Source organism: Calonectris borealis, chromosome 1 (genome assembly GCF_964195595.1).
Source record: "Calonectris borealis chromosome 1, bCalBor7.hap1.2, whole genome shotgun sequence".
In the NCBI taxonomy this organism is placed as follows: domain Eukaryota; kingdom Metazoa; phylum Chordata; class Aves; order Procellariiformes; family Procellariidae; genus Calonectris; species Calonectris borealis.
In genome coordinates, this window is record NC_134312.1 from 63,084,885 (window position 1) to 63,099,309 (window position 14,425).

The 14,425-nt window shown below is 41.1% G+C and overlaps 1 protein-coding gene across 1 annotated transcript; it reads right to left on the reverse strand.

The window, feature by feature from the left end:
• Window positions 1-7,418: 7,418 nt before the first annotated feature.
• On the reverse strand, window positions 7,419-14,192 carry SPIC (Spi-C transcription factor). Its single transcript, XM_075162004.1, is given in 4 exon segments — window positions 7,419-7,846; window positions 11,298-11,406; window positions 12,315-12,427; window positions 14,042-14,192. Coding segments are annotated over 4 exon segments (801 nt in total).
• Between the last annotated feature and the right edge of the window lie 233 nt (window positions 14,193-14,425).

Below are 14,425 nucleotides of genomic sequence, written 5' to 3' on the forward strand. Positions count from 1 at the left end.
CCTCTTAGGCACTATATTGCCTTGGGAGAGTGGTATTTTAAAATGTATGCCCAGCACCAAGGCTGTCTGGCTTGAAGCTCCCGACTGTCATAATTAGATATAACTTCCTTCACTGGAAAAAAGCAAAAGAAATACTCTGCTCAGGCACAAAGGTGTCCATCTGTTTCAGGACTGCCCTTCCGCACTAGCGCATCCCACGTTTCAAACCTGAGGAATATGAAAAGCTTGTGCTGCCTCCAGGTGTGCCGTATGTGCCAGTGGAGCATCGCTTACTTCCCTTTCGGGCACTTTCAATGCATGGATTGGATTCTGCTAATTATTTTACTTATTTCTTTTGATGCCTTGGAAACAGCAGGAAGCTGGACTGGTACAAGGTGGGCCTGCTGCTGGCTGGCTCAGGATGCTGGCATCCTCCTCGCCTGCCATCGAGTCCATGGCCAACTGACCATACCTCATGCGTGCTCTGCTCTACCTGCAGATATAAGGGTACTTTTACTGAGCCCTTTGAAATCTCCTGGTGAAGGTGATGTAATAAAAGACATGATAAGACAGCCATATTATAAGATAGGCACTGTGTTGTTGGTGATGCACTTTTACTCTGGTGTTAGAGGTCTAGGCCTCTTTTGAATAAACCAATGGTGAGTTCATAGATACTGCTGACAGTTTTTCGTCCAAAATACGCCACAGGAAATTCACAGCATGTCATGAGGTAAGACAACTAGAAGTTGGATGAAATAAGGCTCTAAAACAGTGGTAGATTTCAGCAGAGGTCCTTACATGGGTAGATAGTAACTGCCTGTGAAGTGCCACTTGTTGGAGGCCAGTTGGTAACTCACAGGGAGCTCTGCTGGACCTAAAAAACCCAAGAAAGTGATGCATTTTTGCAAAGGCCCTCTGCTATCAACAAGGGATTTCTTTGCATATGCACTGAGTATGCAGTTTTTCAGGTCTTCTGTAACACATGTGAGGCTTTAATCATGTTGTCTAATAGAATATTACAGAAAATGTTTCAGTCTGAAATGCAGCGTCTTTGTAAACCTGACTGAAAGCAGAACTGAAAACCATTGTCCAAAAACGATTTAAAATATAAATTTTGTTTTATTGTCTCAGATTCTCTCCAGTCCCTCAAGTGAATCTGTTTTTGCAGACAGCAGCAGGCACATGTAATGTTGTTGCCCTCGGCTTATGCACAGATGTAGGAATCTGCTCCTGCAGTTTAGAGAGAGTCTTGCCTTGACCTTCTTCGTAAAAGAAATTTGGAAAATAGGAAACTAGGAAAATTGCCAAGGTCAATGAAACATAACTAGAAAATAGCCTGAACACCCAACTTGAGCTCCACCCTGATCCACCAGTGAGTGTTTGCAGTCATTCATCTATTAGGCAATTAGCTATGGTTGTTCAGATGTTGCCAAGAATGCAGGGGCAGTTCTCATTAACCAAAAAGGAAGATTACACAGTTTTGTTTACATCTGGCACTCGGGATACTTTTTAGGAAACAATCCACCGGGCAGTTTCTTGCAAAAAAGCCCATCACTGTTTGTAGTATTTTCCATCCTTTTTATGCTCGCTAAACAATGAACTAATGGTAAACCCGCACACGCAGCTCTGTGATATGATAGGAGAAGATCTCGGCTGGTAAAAAGTAGGAATTGGTAACCTAATGCTCTCCATGAGACAGCATCCATCTGCACTTGGGACGGTGGGGCAGTCTGACCCATCTGCCACCAGAATACACATCTGGTAAGTGTCTGACAAGGTGGAGGCAGGTACTTGATGTGTGCTCAAAGTGCTACCAAATGAAAAAGTTTCACTGAAGTCAAATTCAAATCAAATGAAATAAAATCAAATAATTTCTTAGCTGAAAGCTAAGAATCTCTCCTGCTTTTGGTCTGCTGAACAGGTTATATATATATATAAGTATGGCATAGGCTGGGCAAGATGGGGTAGATAAAACATGTTACAAAGATGCTCTGGTTCTGCCTCCTTCTTAGAGTCTGTAAGGCTGTCAATGTAATTCCTGCTTATAGGAATTCAGAAGTCTAAATCTGAAAGATCAGCTTTATTTCTTCTTCATGAACCACCCTCAGCAATGTTGGAAGCCACTGCAGCCACTCGTATTTTGGAAAAGACACTGAGCTGCAGCTGTAAAACTGACTGTTGTCCAGGGTAGTGACACAGAGTTGTGGATCTGCTGACATAATATATCTGCTTCAATTTGTGGGTTTCATATCATCATCTCGATCATGACGTTTTCTGTATCTGTCACAACTGGAACTGGCCTGGTAATAACTTCAAAACGAAAGGTGTTGCTTCTGCCACATCTGCAGCAGAGCTGTGCACGAAGATGAAAGAAATTAAACATGGGAAAAAAAACCAAACAAACCCAAAAGGGACGTGCAGAGAACAAATGACCAGGAGGCCTGCAAGCACCGCAAATTCACTGTGAAAAGCTGTCCGTTAGTGCCATCTTGTGGGCCCAGAGCCACCCCCGTGCCAAAGAGACAAAGCTCTTCCCACCAACGTGCAACCCCACCTCATGCCATCCTTCCTTGGAGCACAGGGATCCTCCATCAGAGGACAACGCTGAAGCTACAGCAGATATACAAGGCATGATACCCTACCCGTGGTCACTTGAGCAAACAAGAACTGTGTCCTGGGGAGAGGCACCAGCCCAGCACTCGCCTGGGACCCTCTGATCTTGTCTACCACGTCTGAACAGAAACCAGGCTGCAAAGTCGACACAAGGGATGAGCAAGGAGATGTCCAAATGTCTAGTTACACCTGTGCAAGAGGATTTCTGCCATCCCTTCAGAGGCATACTTCACTCTGAAAGGCTCATGTCTTCATTAAGTAGCTGAAGCATCATGACACACAGTATTAGTTACGTGCAGGACTTCAGTACGGGGCACCTTGCTCAGAGGGGTACTAAGTGTGGGAGCTGAGAGGAGCCCAGCTTCTTTTCCCACCCCTAGGCCCTATCCTAGGCTCTTCTGAGGCAAGATGCAGCCTCTAAGTCAGAGGTGAGTGCGCAATATAGGCAGATGGGTGGGGAGGCCGACTGCTTTCTGGTCCGATTTGGCTGCTGGGGGTGAGGAGAAAGGAGACAGGAGAGAGACAAAGGCGTAGTCAGCAGTGGCAGCAATGGGCCAGTTTTCAAGAGTTATGTAGGTGGGATAACGTTGCAGTCTTGGGAGCTGCCTCTCATGTGTCCCCTGGGTGCTTGGCACCATCGTATCTTGTTTCTAAGCCTGTGCAGATGGGAGGGAGGAGATGCAACGCAGAGGCTGAGGGTGGGAGGACAGTGATGGAGGGTGAGTTGCACAGGGGGTTGCACTGGGAATCAAAATGCCTTCCAAGCACCCGCTGCAGTTCTGTTTAGATCTCCACATGTAGCCTTGACTTTCCTGCAAATACAGAGATGACAGGATCCTGCAAATACGGAGACTAGCAGGAGTCTGATTTCCTACATTCAGTCTTGTGGTATTGACTTGCGGAAACCGGACTCCACAATCTATGAGATTGTAAAGTAGGTATGTTTATTCAGCGCTGGGCGGCACGGGGGGTAGTCCCACCAAAATCGTGCGCGCCTCAATGCGGCACTCACCATAAATATATACAGTAAAATATTACATATTCATAAAGTTTTGTAATACGCCTATACATATGCATGACCTGTCCCCGCTTTGTATTAAAATGAGTTCCAAGAAGTCATTTCCATAGACCCCTCCCATCTGTGCTTGCGCATTGCCTCCTAGTGGTGGTCGTCGGGGGTCGTGGGGATGAAGGCTGATAGTTCCTCTTCGTCACCGCTAGTAACCTTTTGTTCTTGCGCAGGCTCAGTTGTCTTCTTACTTTTGTCCATACCGCAGGGTCAGTTTTAGCTGGCTTCTTGAGACAAGTTTTTAGTCTTTATCAGGAGCTGTCCTTGTGAGGCGCCTCAGTTAATTTACACCATAGCTAAGTCGGCCTTATCAGGCTGAGCCGGCCTTGTGAGGAACAAAGTATCAAGCCCCTACCTACTGATTCAATCTTCTACCTACTATTAATCATTCAACTACTAAAATTCCTTAATCCCTTGTCTCAGTCCCCCCTTTTCTAAAAAGTTAGTAAATTCTTTTACTCTATACTAAACCCTATACTAATTTTCTTTATATTATCCCATTCTTCTCCAGGTTCTTTATAAGATTTCTGCCTGTTTCAATTTGTTGTCGGTGCTGATAGTCATACCTCAAGTGCCTTATTTGTTTTATCATTCGCCAATTTAAAACATACAGTATTGCAGATAAAGCAATACTAATAAAAACTAGAATTAGGAGAACAACAATAGGGTGACATAAGGTATTAAGAATACCTGTACCAGTGGGCGACCATCCGAAAAGTATTTCCCACCATTTGTGTTCTCCATCCTTCTTTACCCACTTTAGAACTTTTTTATTTTGTCTACGTCATGATGCACGGTTATCAAGGTCTCCTTTCCATTGTTTTTAACTTCTTCTAGTATCCGTGTTAAATTGTGATGTTGTAGTAATTCCTTCGTTCGAGCTAAATCCATCCCGAGGGATGTAGGTATCAATTCATGGAATAATGTATAATTAGATATAAGAACCTGATGGGATATAACTGGAGCTATATAATTAAAGTCACATCCAATGATTTTAGTAAAATTGCAAATGCAAAAATTTGAGTGATTTTTAGTGTCTACCTTCGTGTCCTCTACAGATATAAAACTACAAGTAGTTCTCAAACATACGCAACCTTTGCCAATGTATATTAATATGTTGATGAATTTCTGTAGTGTTACCCCATTCCCCTCTCAAGTATACCTGGCTTCCGTGTATGACCACAGTAGATAGATTTAAGCCTCTCAGATCAGACAATCCCTTGTCTCAGTATGGCTATGACTTTATCATGACTTTATTGCAGTACTGTACATCTTAGAAATTGAAATGATCTTGGGTTAAAGATTTTGAGAAACAATGAATCCACCACATCCTTTGGTGTGTTGTTTCAGTGGTTAAACACTCGCACAGTTAAAAACAGCTACACCTTATTTCAGACCTCAGTAAGTTTAAGTCTGTGCTTCAGATAGTTGGTAATCTTGTGCTTTTACTTATGATTTAATCTGTCTTTGCTAAGTTAAAGCTTTGCTAGCAGTCAAGAGTCTCTTCTGCATGTGAGCCCAATATTGATGCATTGCATAGTTAAATATCCTTCTTTATAGCCAAAGAATTACAGTAGAAGCTTCTAAAATCTCTCCAGGTACATTTGATTGGGGGGGCAGAAGGGGGGACGGGCTACCTTTTTTCAAAGAAATCTCTTTCTAATACTGTCAGTCCCCATGGTTACTCCTGTGGCTGAAATCTGTCCCTTCCTATCCACAGACATTATGATTCCTTCATTTCTTCTCTGTGTGAATTTCCTTCAGTTCTTCTGACTCCTTATGCTTTTTTCTTTCATCTCTGTTCTGTTGTCCCAGCTGCAGCTATAACATCTCACCTGGTTACCAGTTTTATAGGAAGCAAATGCTAATGTTTATACCTAAGTTAAAAAGGTAACACAGAATCTGAGTAAGTATTTATTTCCTTAACAAGTAGATGAGGCTGAGGAAAGTAAATCTAAACATATTGATAAAGTAAGCATTTTACACAAAGCAGACTCTTAACCCGGTGTATGTTACCAGCCTTGTAAATAACATAAAGTCAGTGTGCAATGGGTGACAGATGTGGAGTAACTAAACTGTGCAGTTTCTTAGCAAATTTATGTACATTCTGGCATTTGAAATGTTGTATTTACATATGTCCTCACATAGTGAATGCATCCCAACTGAAAGATCTCAGTCCTTTGTAAGAGTTAAACTCTCATTGCGTTCAGTGCTACAGCAGGATCCAGATTCAGTTCTATAAGACCGGAGGCATTCTTGTGTCTATTTTGTAGTAATGTTTATATTTTACAGGACACTACACTCAAAATGAAATATTAACAACACAGTTATGACCTTCTTATTTTGGTGGATGTTTACTGACTTAAAATCTAGGTCTGTTTTTAGTGCTATTTAACATGCTTCAGATTTCTAAGAGTACATGTTTTTCATCTTACCAAAGTGCTAACTCAAAACCTTGAATTTTCCTTGAGCAGAGCGTGTTGCATTGTGTTTATTACATAAAATTATATCCCTGTACAAGTAAGCAGGAGTTAGAGCAAGGGGCAAATATCAAAGTCACTGAATTTCATCAAACATATCAGGCCGCCATTTATACCTCTCCACAGAAATTAATTTTGTCTTTGTTAATATCCAGGCCTGCACTCACTTGAAGCAAAATGCAGAACTTGGAATTGAATGAAGTTGAATGGAAGTATTTTGGCACAACAGCCAACTCATATGATGATACAAGTTGATCAGGTAACAGAAGCATGAGAAAAAGTACATTTATAGGTATCATCCTGGCATAAGGGGCTAGTAGCCTCTTTTTAACTAAATTTACTCCTTCTTCCCCATAAAGAGAGTGTAAAATCACTGAGCCTTTCAGCTACATTCCCATGTAGGAAAAGAGCTGGAGAAGAGAAATTGTATTTATATGTATAAAGTTATAACTCCAAAAGAAGTTATAAATAACAAAGCTAGATTTGTTAGGTGAGTACAGAACCGCTGGATAAAAGTGCAGCTTCTCATATTAGTGGGGGAAGAACTGTAAATAACTTCATGAAAAGAGTAATCCTTTACTAACCCTCTCATCGTATGGTCACTTTCCCAATGAATCCACTGCCAACAGTGAAATGTGCACCTGGCAATGCTAATACCATATGTCAGGATCTGTGCTAAGATATGTTAATTTAAGTGATTAAGGATTAACAACTTGGCCAACAGGTGCACCTTCATGTGGATGCTATTGTTCAGCCAGGCATTCACTCAGAAAATGTCTCTTAACAAAGAACATTAATGAAAAAAGCAGACAATAGCTTCATGACGTTGGCAAATCTCTTCTAATTCACATGCACCCAACTGATAGGGAGCGCATGCACGGTGCTACAACAGCATCTAAATTCTGATTGGAAATTTTGGGCGCATGCATAAAACTTCCAGTGAGTGTTGTCAGGATGGGATCTTTGAAGTCCACTTTGATGTCCAACAGACAAAAGCCTTGATCCTGATCTTGGACATACCAGCTTGAATCTGAAGTAATTCCTCTGATTAATGTCATGGAGAATAGAACATGCCCTACAGCTGCTGGTTGTCTTCAACAGTCAATGACCATGTATCATTAACTTCAAAAGGAACAGAACTAGACCAACATCATTTTTAAAACCCTCCTCTTCATGTGTTTGTATGATATCTTAAAGGAAAAGCTATGTACAGAGAGGAGTTCCTGTGCTGGAAAGTATTACTAGCTAACAAAGGCCTGTTTATGTGAAAGACATGTCTAGCTGTTAGCATGCTGTAATGCATAACCGTTGTTATACATGTAATTATTGTAACTGATCCAGTCATCTGCACACTGATATTCTTGACTCGACTGAATGTACGGATGATAAACTGTTTCTTTTCCCAAGAAGTAAGATGGAGCAAGTCTCTGTAAAACAACAGCACTGAACTGGTATGTCAGCTTCCTTCGAATTTTGATGATTTCACCTGTTCTTCCATAATTCCTCAGTGCTCTGGCCATTTTCTGATATGTCATGATCTTGCGATTTCCCTTTCTTTCTCCCCACAGCTCTGCAAGTTTCTCCTTGTTTTTGGAGACAAACTGGAAGACACCATTGGCCTTATCCACCCACTGGATGCAGTTTGCCATAGCTGGATCATACAGAGACTCATGGAGGTACTCAAACAGTCGAAGTTTTTTTCTACCTATTAAGAAATAAAGTACAAAAGGTCAGAACAGAACTCATACTTGTTTTAAAAGATGAGCAGTTGTCTTTTTCCTGGACAGGATCTTACAGGCAAAAGCATAGGTAAACCTAATACCCCGTCACAAATTAAAAGATCTCTATAAACTATTCAACGGAAGACCAGCAACAGCAAATGGGATGATAGTTCTGAAACATGTACAGATCTGTGGTGACAGAAAGGGATTTGGTCATTAGAGTTTCAAGAGCAGGTTATTTGGGGATCATGACAAATATCTGGTGACTTCACTGTGCGGTAGGTCTCAGAAGCCACTTTCAGCAACCTTCAGACACATGCTGTGCAGGTGCATCGTCAAGGAACTCACTGCAGGAAATGACATCCTCAGGCAGGGCAGGAAAGAGGTTCTGGAGACCCAACCTGAATGTTTTTGAATAAATGTTTTCCCTGCTTAATCGAAACTGAAAGATTTTGAGATGACTCAGTTTGCCAGGTTTGTTTCAGGAATGTTTTGGGGATGCGAGGTAGTCTCTGATATAAGAAAGGGTGAATGGGTGAGTGGGAAGAGCAAGCTAGTTTTGAACCATAAACCTCACCTAGTCAATAAGGAGCTAGACCGTCTGGTGTCTGTAGTTTTCCAAATATGTGCAGAAGTGTCAACTTGCATTCCCATGCAGAATAAAGCAAGCTCAGTACTGCAATATTTGTCAGTTAACTAAGTGTTTCTCCCCAGAGGTTCAGCTCTCAAACTTAAGTTTACTAGTGAGGCTTATTTAGTTTCACTTAGGTCTTGTGGATCCCTCTCCCTGAAGTACTTCTAGTTCCCTTCACAAAGCCAAGGGTGACCAAGAAGCTGCTGTAAGGAGGAAGAACTGAAGATTATGAGACAAAGAGGAACATTTTGCAGAAAGGAGAGTCCATGCAGAAGAACGGCTTCCACTTTAAGCAAAGTGGAAACAAGCAGCTGCGCCTAAAGTTCATAAAGTCTTGTCTTGCGTGGCTATTTTAAAGTAGGAACGGGGGAAAAGTGACAGTTGCTAAGGAACACTGAGGTCAAGCCAAGACATCTGTTAGGGATGACAGTAATTCTGCATCTGGTGATAAGGAAAGAGGAGAGAAGTGACAGTCAGACTAGAAAGAAGAAGAGCCTGAAATCAGAGGTACTTTCCAAAAAATTAATAAAGTTTCATTATCTAAATAAAAATTGGCCTGTGACTAGAAGTACAGATTCTACTATAAATACATATAGTATTACCAAGAGGAGAAGCTTAAAAGCAAGCCGGTGAAGGACACTGCCTGGGCACAGTGAACACTTCTTAGTAGGTGACCTTCTTAGGTTCCCTCCAACCCCAATTATCCTATGAACCTATGAACCTATGGTAGAGCAAGTAAGATCAGGGGAAAATCTGACTACTGTGGACTGAATCTCTGCTGGAAAACAATAGTGTAGCCATGTCTGCAGCAGCATCTGATTTCGTGCTGCCTGTCCTCTTAGTTCAGCTGTCATTTCTGCCTAAGCTTTTATTTCTAGACACATTGTCTCTAGCTGATGTCTTGGTTTGAGAGGGCTTATAGGCTTTTATCTGTTAACGCAGCTATGTTTCTAGAGCTCAGCTGTTACTTCCAAATGTGGATGCACCAGTTTGAGCTGGGGTTAGTTCACAGATCTGAGTCCTGCACCTCATTGCACAAGCTAGTGGTGTTCGTTACCAGGCTCTAAACAGTCTAAGCCGGCAGGCTAGTGTCTGCAGGTTTCTAATGTGGTCACTGGAGAGAAGCAGGTTCCTCCAGAAGGTGTTTCAGAGCATCTGCATTAGATTTCTCTTCTGAATTGTCCCGAAGCAGCCTAATGCTCTCTGGGTGTGTCTAACTCAGATGCAGTTCTGAAGTACCTCTCTTGATTGTCTCCACTCACCGAGCTTTAGTTCAGATCATGGAATGGTCTTGACGTGCATGAACTGGACTCCTTTCAGAGGAAACCTAACTCAAAGATGCTTTCCAGAAGCATATCTAAGTCACTGCAGCTTTCAGAACTTGCGGCCAGCCTAGAGATTGCAATAAATAAACCCTTGTGAAACACTTTAAACACAGACTTTGGGTCCTCAGTACTGATTGTTTCATCTACAGATCTATTCCTAAAGGGACACACTACTTATTAATGTACAGAAAACCTCTCATGTCTCCATAAGAAGCCAAGAGAACTGAACTTATTTAGGTATAGTGGAAATAGTCCCCCAAATCACAGTTTCTGGCAGGAATACAGCCATGGACACAAAGAAACCCATAAGAGGACACAAAACCACCCCATACGAATAGTCAGTCATTCTGAAAATTTATGTAGGCCTTCTGGAAAAGAAGATTGATAATAACGTAAAGGAAATATGAAACAGGAAATGAAGTTTAACAGAGCAGTAACAACTGAAGGTGAATTCAGTTACTGACATGTAAAATTCCCCAGTGCAACACTGGGTAAGACTTAGAAAAGCAACATTTCTGGATTGAAAAGTTTTCATCTGCAATGGTGAATTTCAAGTACTAGAAGTACAGAACTTAAAAGGAGAGGCTACTCTTCCCATCGACCCAAGGAATTTGTAGTAGTAGTAGTAGTAGCTGTTAAGCAATAGAAACCACAGTGTTCAGCATCAATGGGGAGAGATGGTACCAAAAACTGACACCATGTGGTTAAAGTTGAGAGAAGGGGATTTCAAAAAGCAGCAAAACCAGGAAGCTACTCAAAAAGACCCCACGGTCAAAACTAGGTGCAACAGCTCAGAGTGGAAGCTGTGTAAATCTCATCTAGCAGAGTCATAGAAAGGATGCTGAGTCCCAAACAAAAACCAAAGAATGAATGCAATAAACAAATGAAGTACTGTAATGACCAATGTCACCCGACCTGTTCTCTGCAAAATAGATATCCACTCAAGTAAAGTCAACCAATAGGAGCACAAAAATAGATGTAAAAATGCATACTGGAAGTGACAAAAGCTAAGAGGTAATTTGAAAAGTAAACAAAGAAAAGCATAAAATCAGGTGCAAAAATATTAATGTACATGAAAAACCTTCAAGAAAACCACTCCTTGTTGGACGACATAAAATAAAATAAGTTATTAAAGTGGATAAAGATGTTATTGATAACTAGATTTAGCTTCTAGATCTAGCAGCTTCTCTGCATCAGAGTTCATCCCAGACGATTTGGAGTGAGACACATCTCTGGTTTGTTTTTCCATGTACTAAACAAGAGAACAGAATAAGATGATAACAGATTTATCTTACCTTATGAGGTTTAGCAGATAGGAATTGAACACTAGCAGCTGTATTCTAGTTACTATTAAATGTTAACTTATGTTTTCCTGCTAAAAGTAAAAAAAAATTAAGAAAAAGAGAAAGCACGATTTGCCAAGAGATTTTTTCAAGTAACATAATGTACATATCAAGATACGCTCTTTCTACACACCTTTCCCTGCTTTTGGCTGGCCAGCAGCAGCATGCATCACTTGGCTTTCTGGAGTATTCTGCAGCGTATGGTAGACAGTCTCATCTGCATAAAAATCCGCTGCACTGTTCTTCAAGAATTAAGACAACAAAGAGTTACTAATAGAGTACATTTTCTGAGGAAAAATAAACTTGTAGCAATTAATTGCCTGAAGCCTTCAAAATGCAACCTTTCATCACCTCACCCATGGAAGACTTTTCTCAGCCGCAAAGGCACGCAAGGTACTGTACCAGCGACAAGCAGCACCAATTTATGTCCAGTGGGAAGGACTGCCCACCAGGGGAGAAATTAAGAGGGAAAACAGAGTAATTGCCTCACTCTGGAGCTTCAACCCTTCTGCTAGAAGCAGAGGAGGAACAGCAGACTCCATTTCCAGAGTTAGTAAAAGCGCTAGTTCTTGTGTCATGTTGACACTAATCTGCTGGTTGAAAATGGGCTTTTGTGGAATCTATTTACCTGAAATTATCTCCCCTGCAATATTAATTTTCCATCACTCCTGGAGGCCACACTCCCAGTGTTTTTAAGAATGAATATGGACTCTGCAGGCTGAAGCTGAGCTCAGAGTCCAGACAATGCTGGTCTTTCCAGCACTCTTAAAGCAAACTGCTGGAGAAGAAATCAAAGGCGTAGTACTTTCTCACAGCGGCAGAGGCTATGCAGAGGCTGGAAGTTGTTCTCTGCCTGTTCCTGGGTAATAGAGAGAAGCCCTTTTCCCTACTGTACTGATAGGTTTGTTTGTAAGTTGTCATGTTACATGATGAACCACAGAGGAGCAGGAGAGGTAAACAGCTAAGATGAATCCTAAAAAGAGACCATAAAACATGTTTTGCAGATATTTCCCAGGGCAGTTTCATCTGGATCATGCCTGGCCGGACTGAATTTCTGTTAGAGTTAGCGTAAAGATTCGTATTAGAAATCGCAAATGCGCAGCCAATTTTCCATTTACGTCTGACTGTTACTAGTAATAAGTTCACTTACAATCACATTTCTCCAGCTATACCCTGGGTCCTCTGTAGATGGTGCTGCAGAGTAGCTGGGACTTGCTCGAAAGTGGTGGTGATGGTTGATCACAGTCAGGCAATTTTTGTAACCTGAGAATTAGGAGGATGGAGTAAAAACTGAGTGAGTAAAAGGGAGAGAAGAGGGGAAAAAAAACAGCGGCAAACAACCTAATATGCTACTGTGTCTGTCAAAAAGCATTTATCCTATGGCTGCCTTCTAGATAATAAACTCTCCAGAACCAAGATGTTTCATATCAGCAGGTTATCCAACATAATCTGTACTGTTACAGCTAATCACACCCTTAGGCTGGTTTCATTTGCCTTCATGATGAAAAGCAGTGTTTGTTAAGATAAAATGTCAGATATTTCATAGTATTATCAAATAGTTTGGTTAATTGAAAAAGGAGGGCTAAACAGATCACCAAACATAATGAATGGGCATGTATTAGAAAGGAAAAGGGAATGTCACTCAGTTCTTCTGCAGGCCATTAGTACAATGCAAGTAAGAGTCTCCAATCGTGAATGAAGCGAAGGAGCATCAGAGCATCTGCAATGCCTGAAAGAATGACACGGAAGGAACCCAAGACCTTAGGATGTTTAAAAGAAGCAGAGGAGAACACTGGACTAAGGCACTTGGAATAAATTATTGCACTACGGGTGGTCAGAGGAAGATTTTGGACAGTACATCTATTGCAAGTGGAAAAGTGGGTGCAGCTGTGGGACGTACAAAACACTGAGTTGCACGTGTTTAAAACCTCTCTCCATTGGCCCTAACAACAGATACAGGCAAGAACATTGCAAGAAATTATATATAGTGGGTCCTTCAGCATGTGTAAATTACCAATGCAGTGGAGCCAAAAAATTATTAACAACAGCTCAAGATATGGCCCAACTGGTCTTATTCACATTTCAGTATGTAATAGATAAAATGTAAATAAACTTCCTTGTATGAAATGCATTCCACACAGAAGACAGTAGATATTTTGTTCTGGACTTAGGGGATTTGTGATGTAGCCTTTTATTTTCCTTTCCTTCCATTTCTATTTACAATGTAAAAACACCAAACACAAGTTTTAAATTTTATAGTAATTTAATTGCCAAAACCTTGCCTGAACTGGAACAATTTACAGCTTGCCTGTATTTCAAGTTTGTAAAGTAGAAAACTCTTGAGACCAAGAAAAACACTTTTCTATTAATTATCCAGACTCGAACTATCATTTCTACATAAAAATATTTAAAATGTATATTTTAATGTAAAAAAGTAATTGTGGAAATTAATTTCACCTGTTGGATTCTTGGTTTTTTTTTTTCTTTTTTTTTTTTTCCACTGGAATTCATTGTTATACGAGCTTATTCACAGCATAACAGAAGGGCATTTTTCAATTAAAACATTAAAACTGGAAAATGGCTGTTGCACTATGGTCATATATCCTCTGATTGTAGGAAAACTGAGCTCAATGCACCTAGACTGGTACTGGGGGGAAGGCAGAGGGGGACTGTCCAACAGTTTCCCTGTGCTGTGACATGGAAGATGCATGCCACACTGGGCAGTGCATATTATTCCCCCTTTTCATCCTCCCAATGTACCCCAATGCTGCCCATTAATCCACCTCTGGGAAATACCGCTCCCGCCTACATGCCTTCAGATGTACTTTCCTTAAAAATACAAAATGGTAAATGAAATGGAATAATGGTCTTTTTTACCTGGTGAATACTGCATTTCTCTGTCAGAGTGCTGCTGCAGTACTTCTAGCGCATCTTCGAAAGCCTGGCCCAGTACGTCTTGGTCAGGAAAACTCTGCAAGAACATTTTTCAGTCAGGAGCCAGAAATGACCAGGCTGGTTCTTTCAACATTGTCAGTCAGAAAATCCCAAATAAACACAGTGATTAGATAGAATATACATCCTCCTGGAATATGTATTTTGCAGGCACTGAGGCATTACCATAATCGTTTACTACTATGAGAAAGTTCTCACTCCTTTGAGAAGTCTCTCTGAGGTCAGTGGGACAACTCACACGGGTAACATTACTCACTCGTGCAAATGTTCCAGGGTTCATTTCCTTAATTTGCAACAGAAGTTTACATA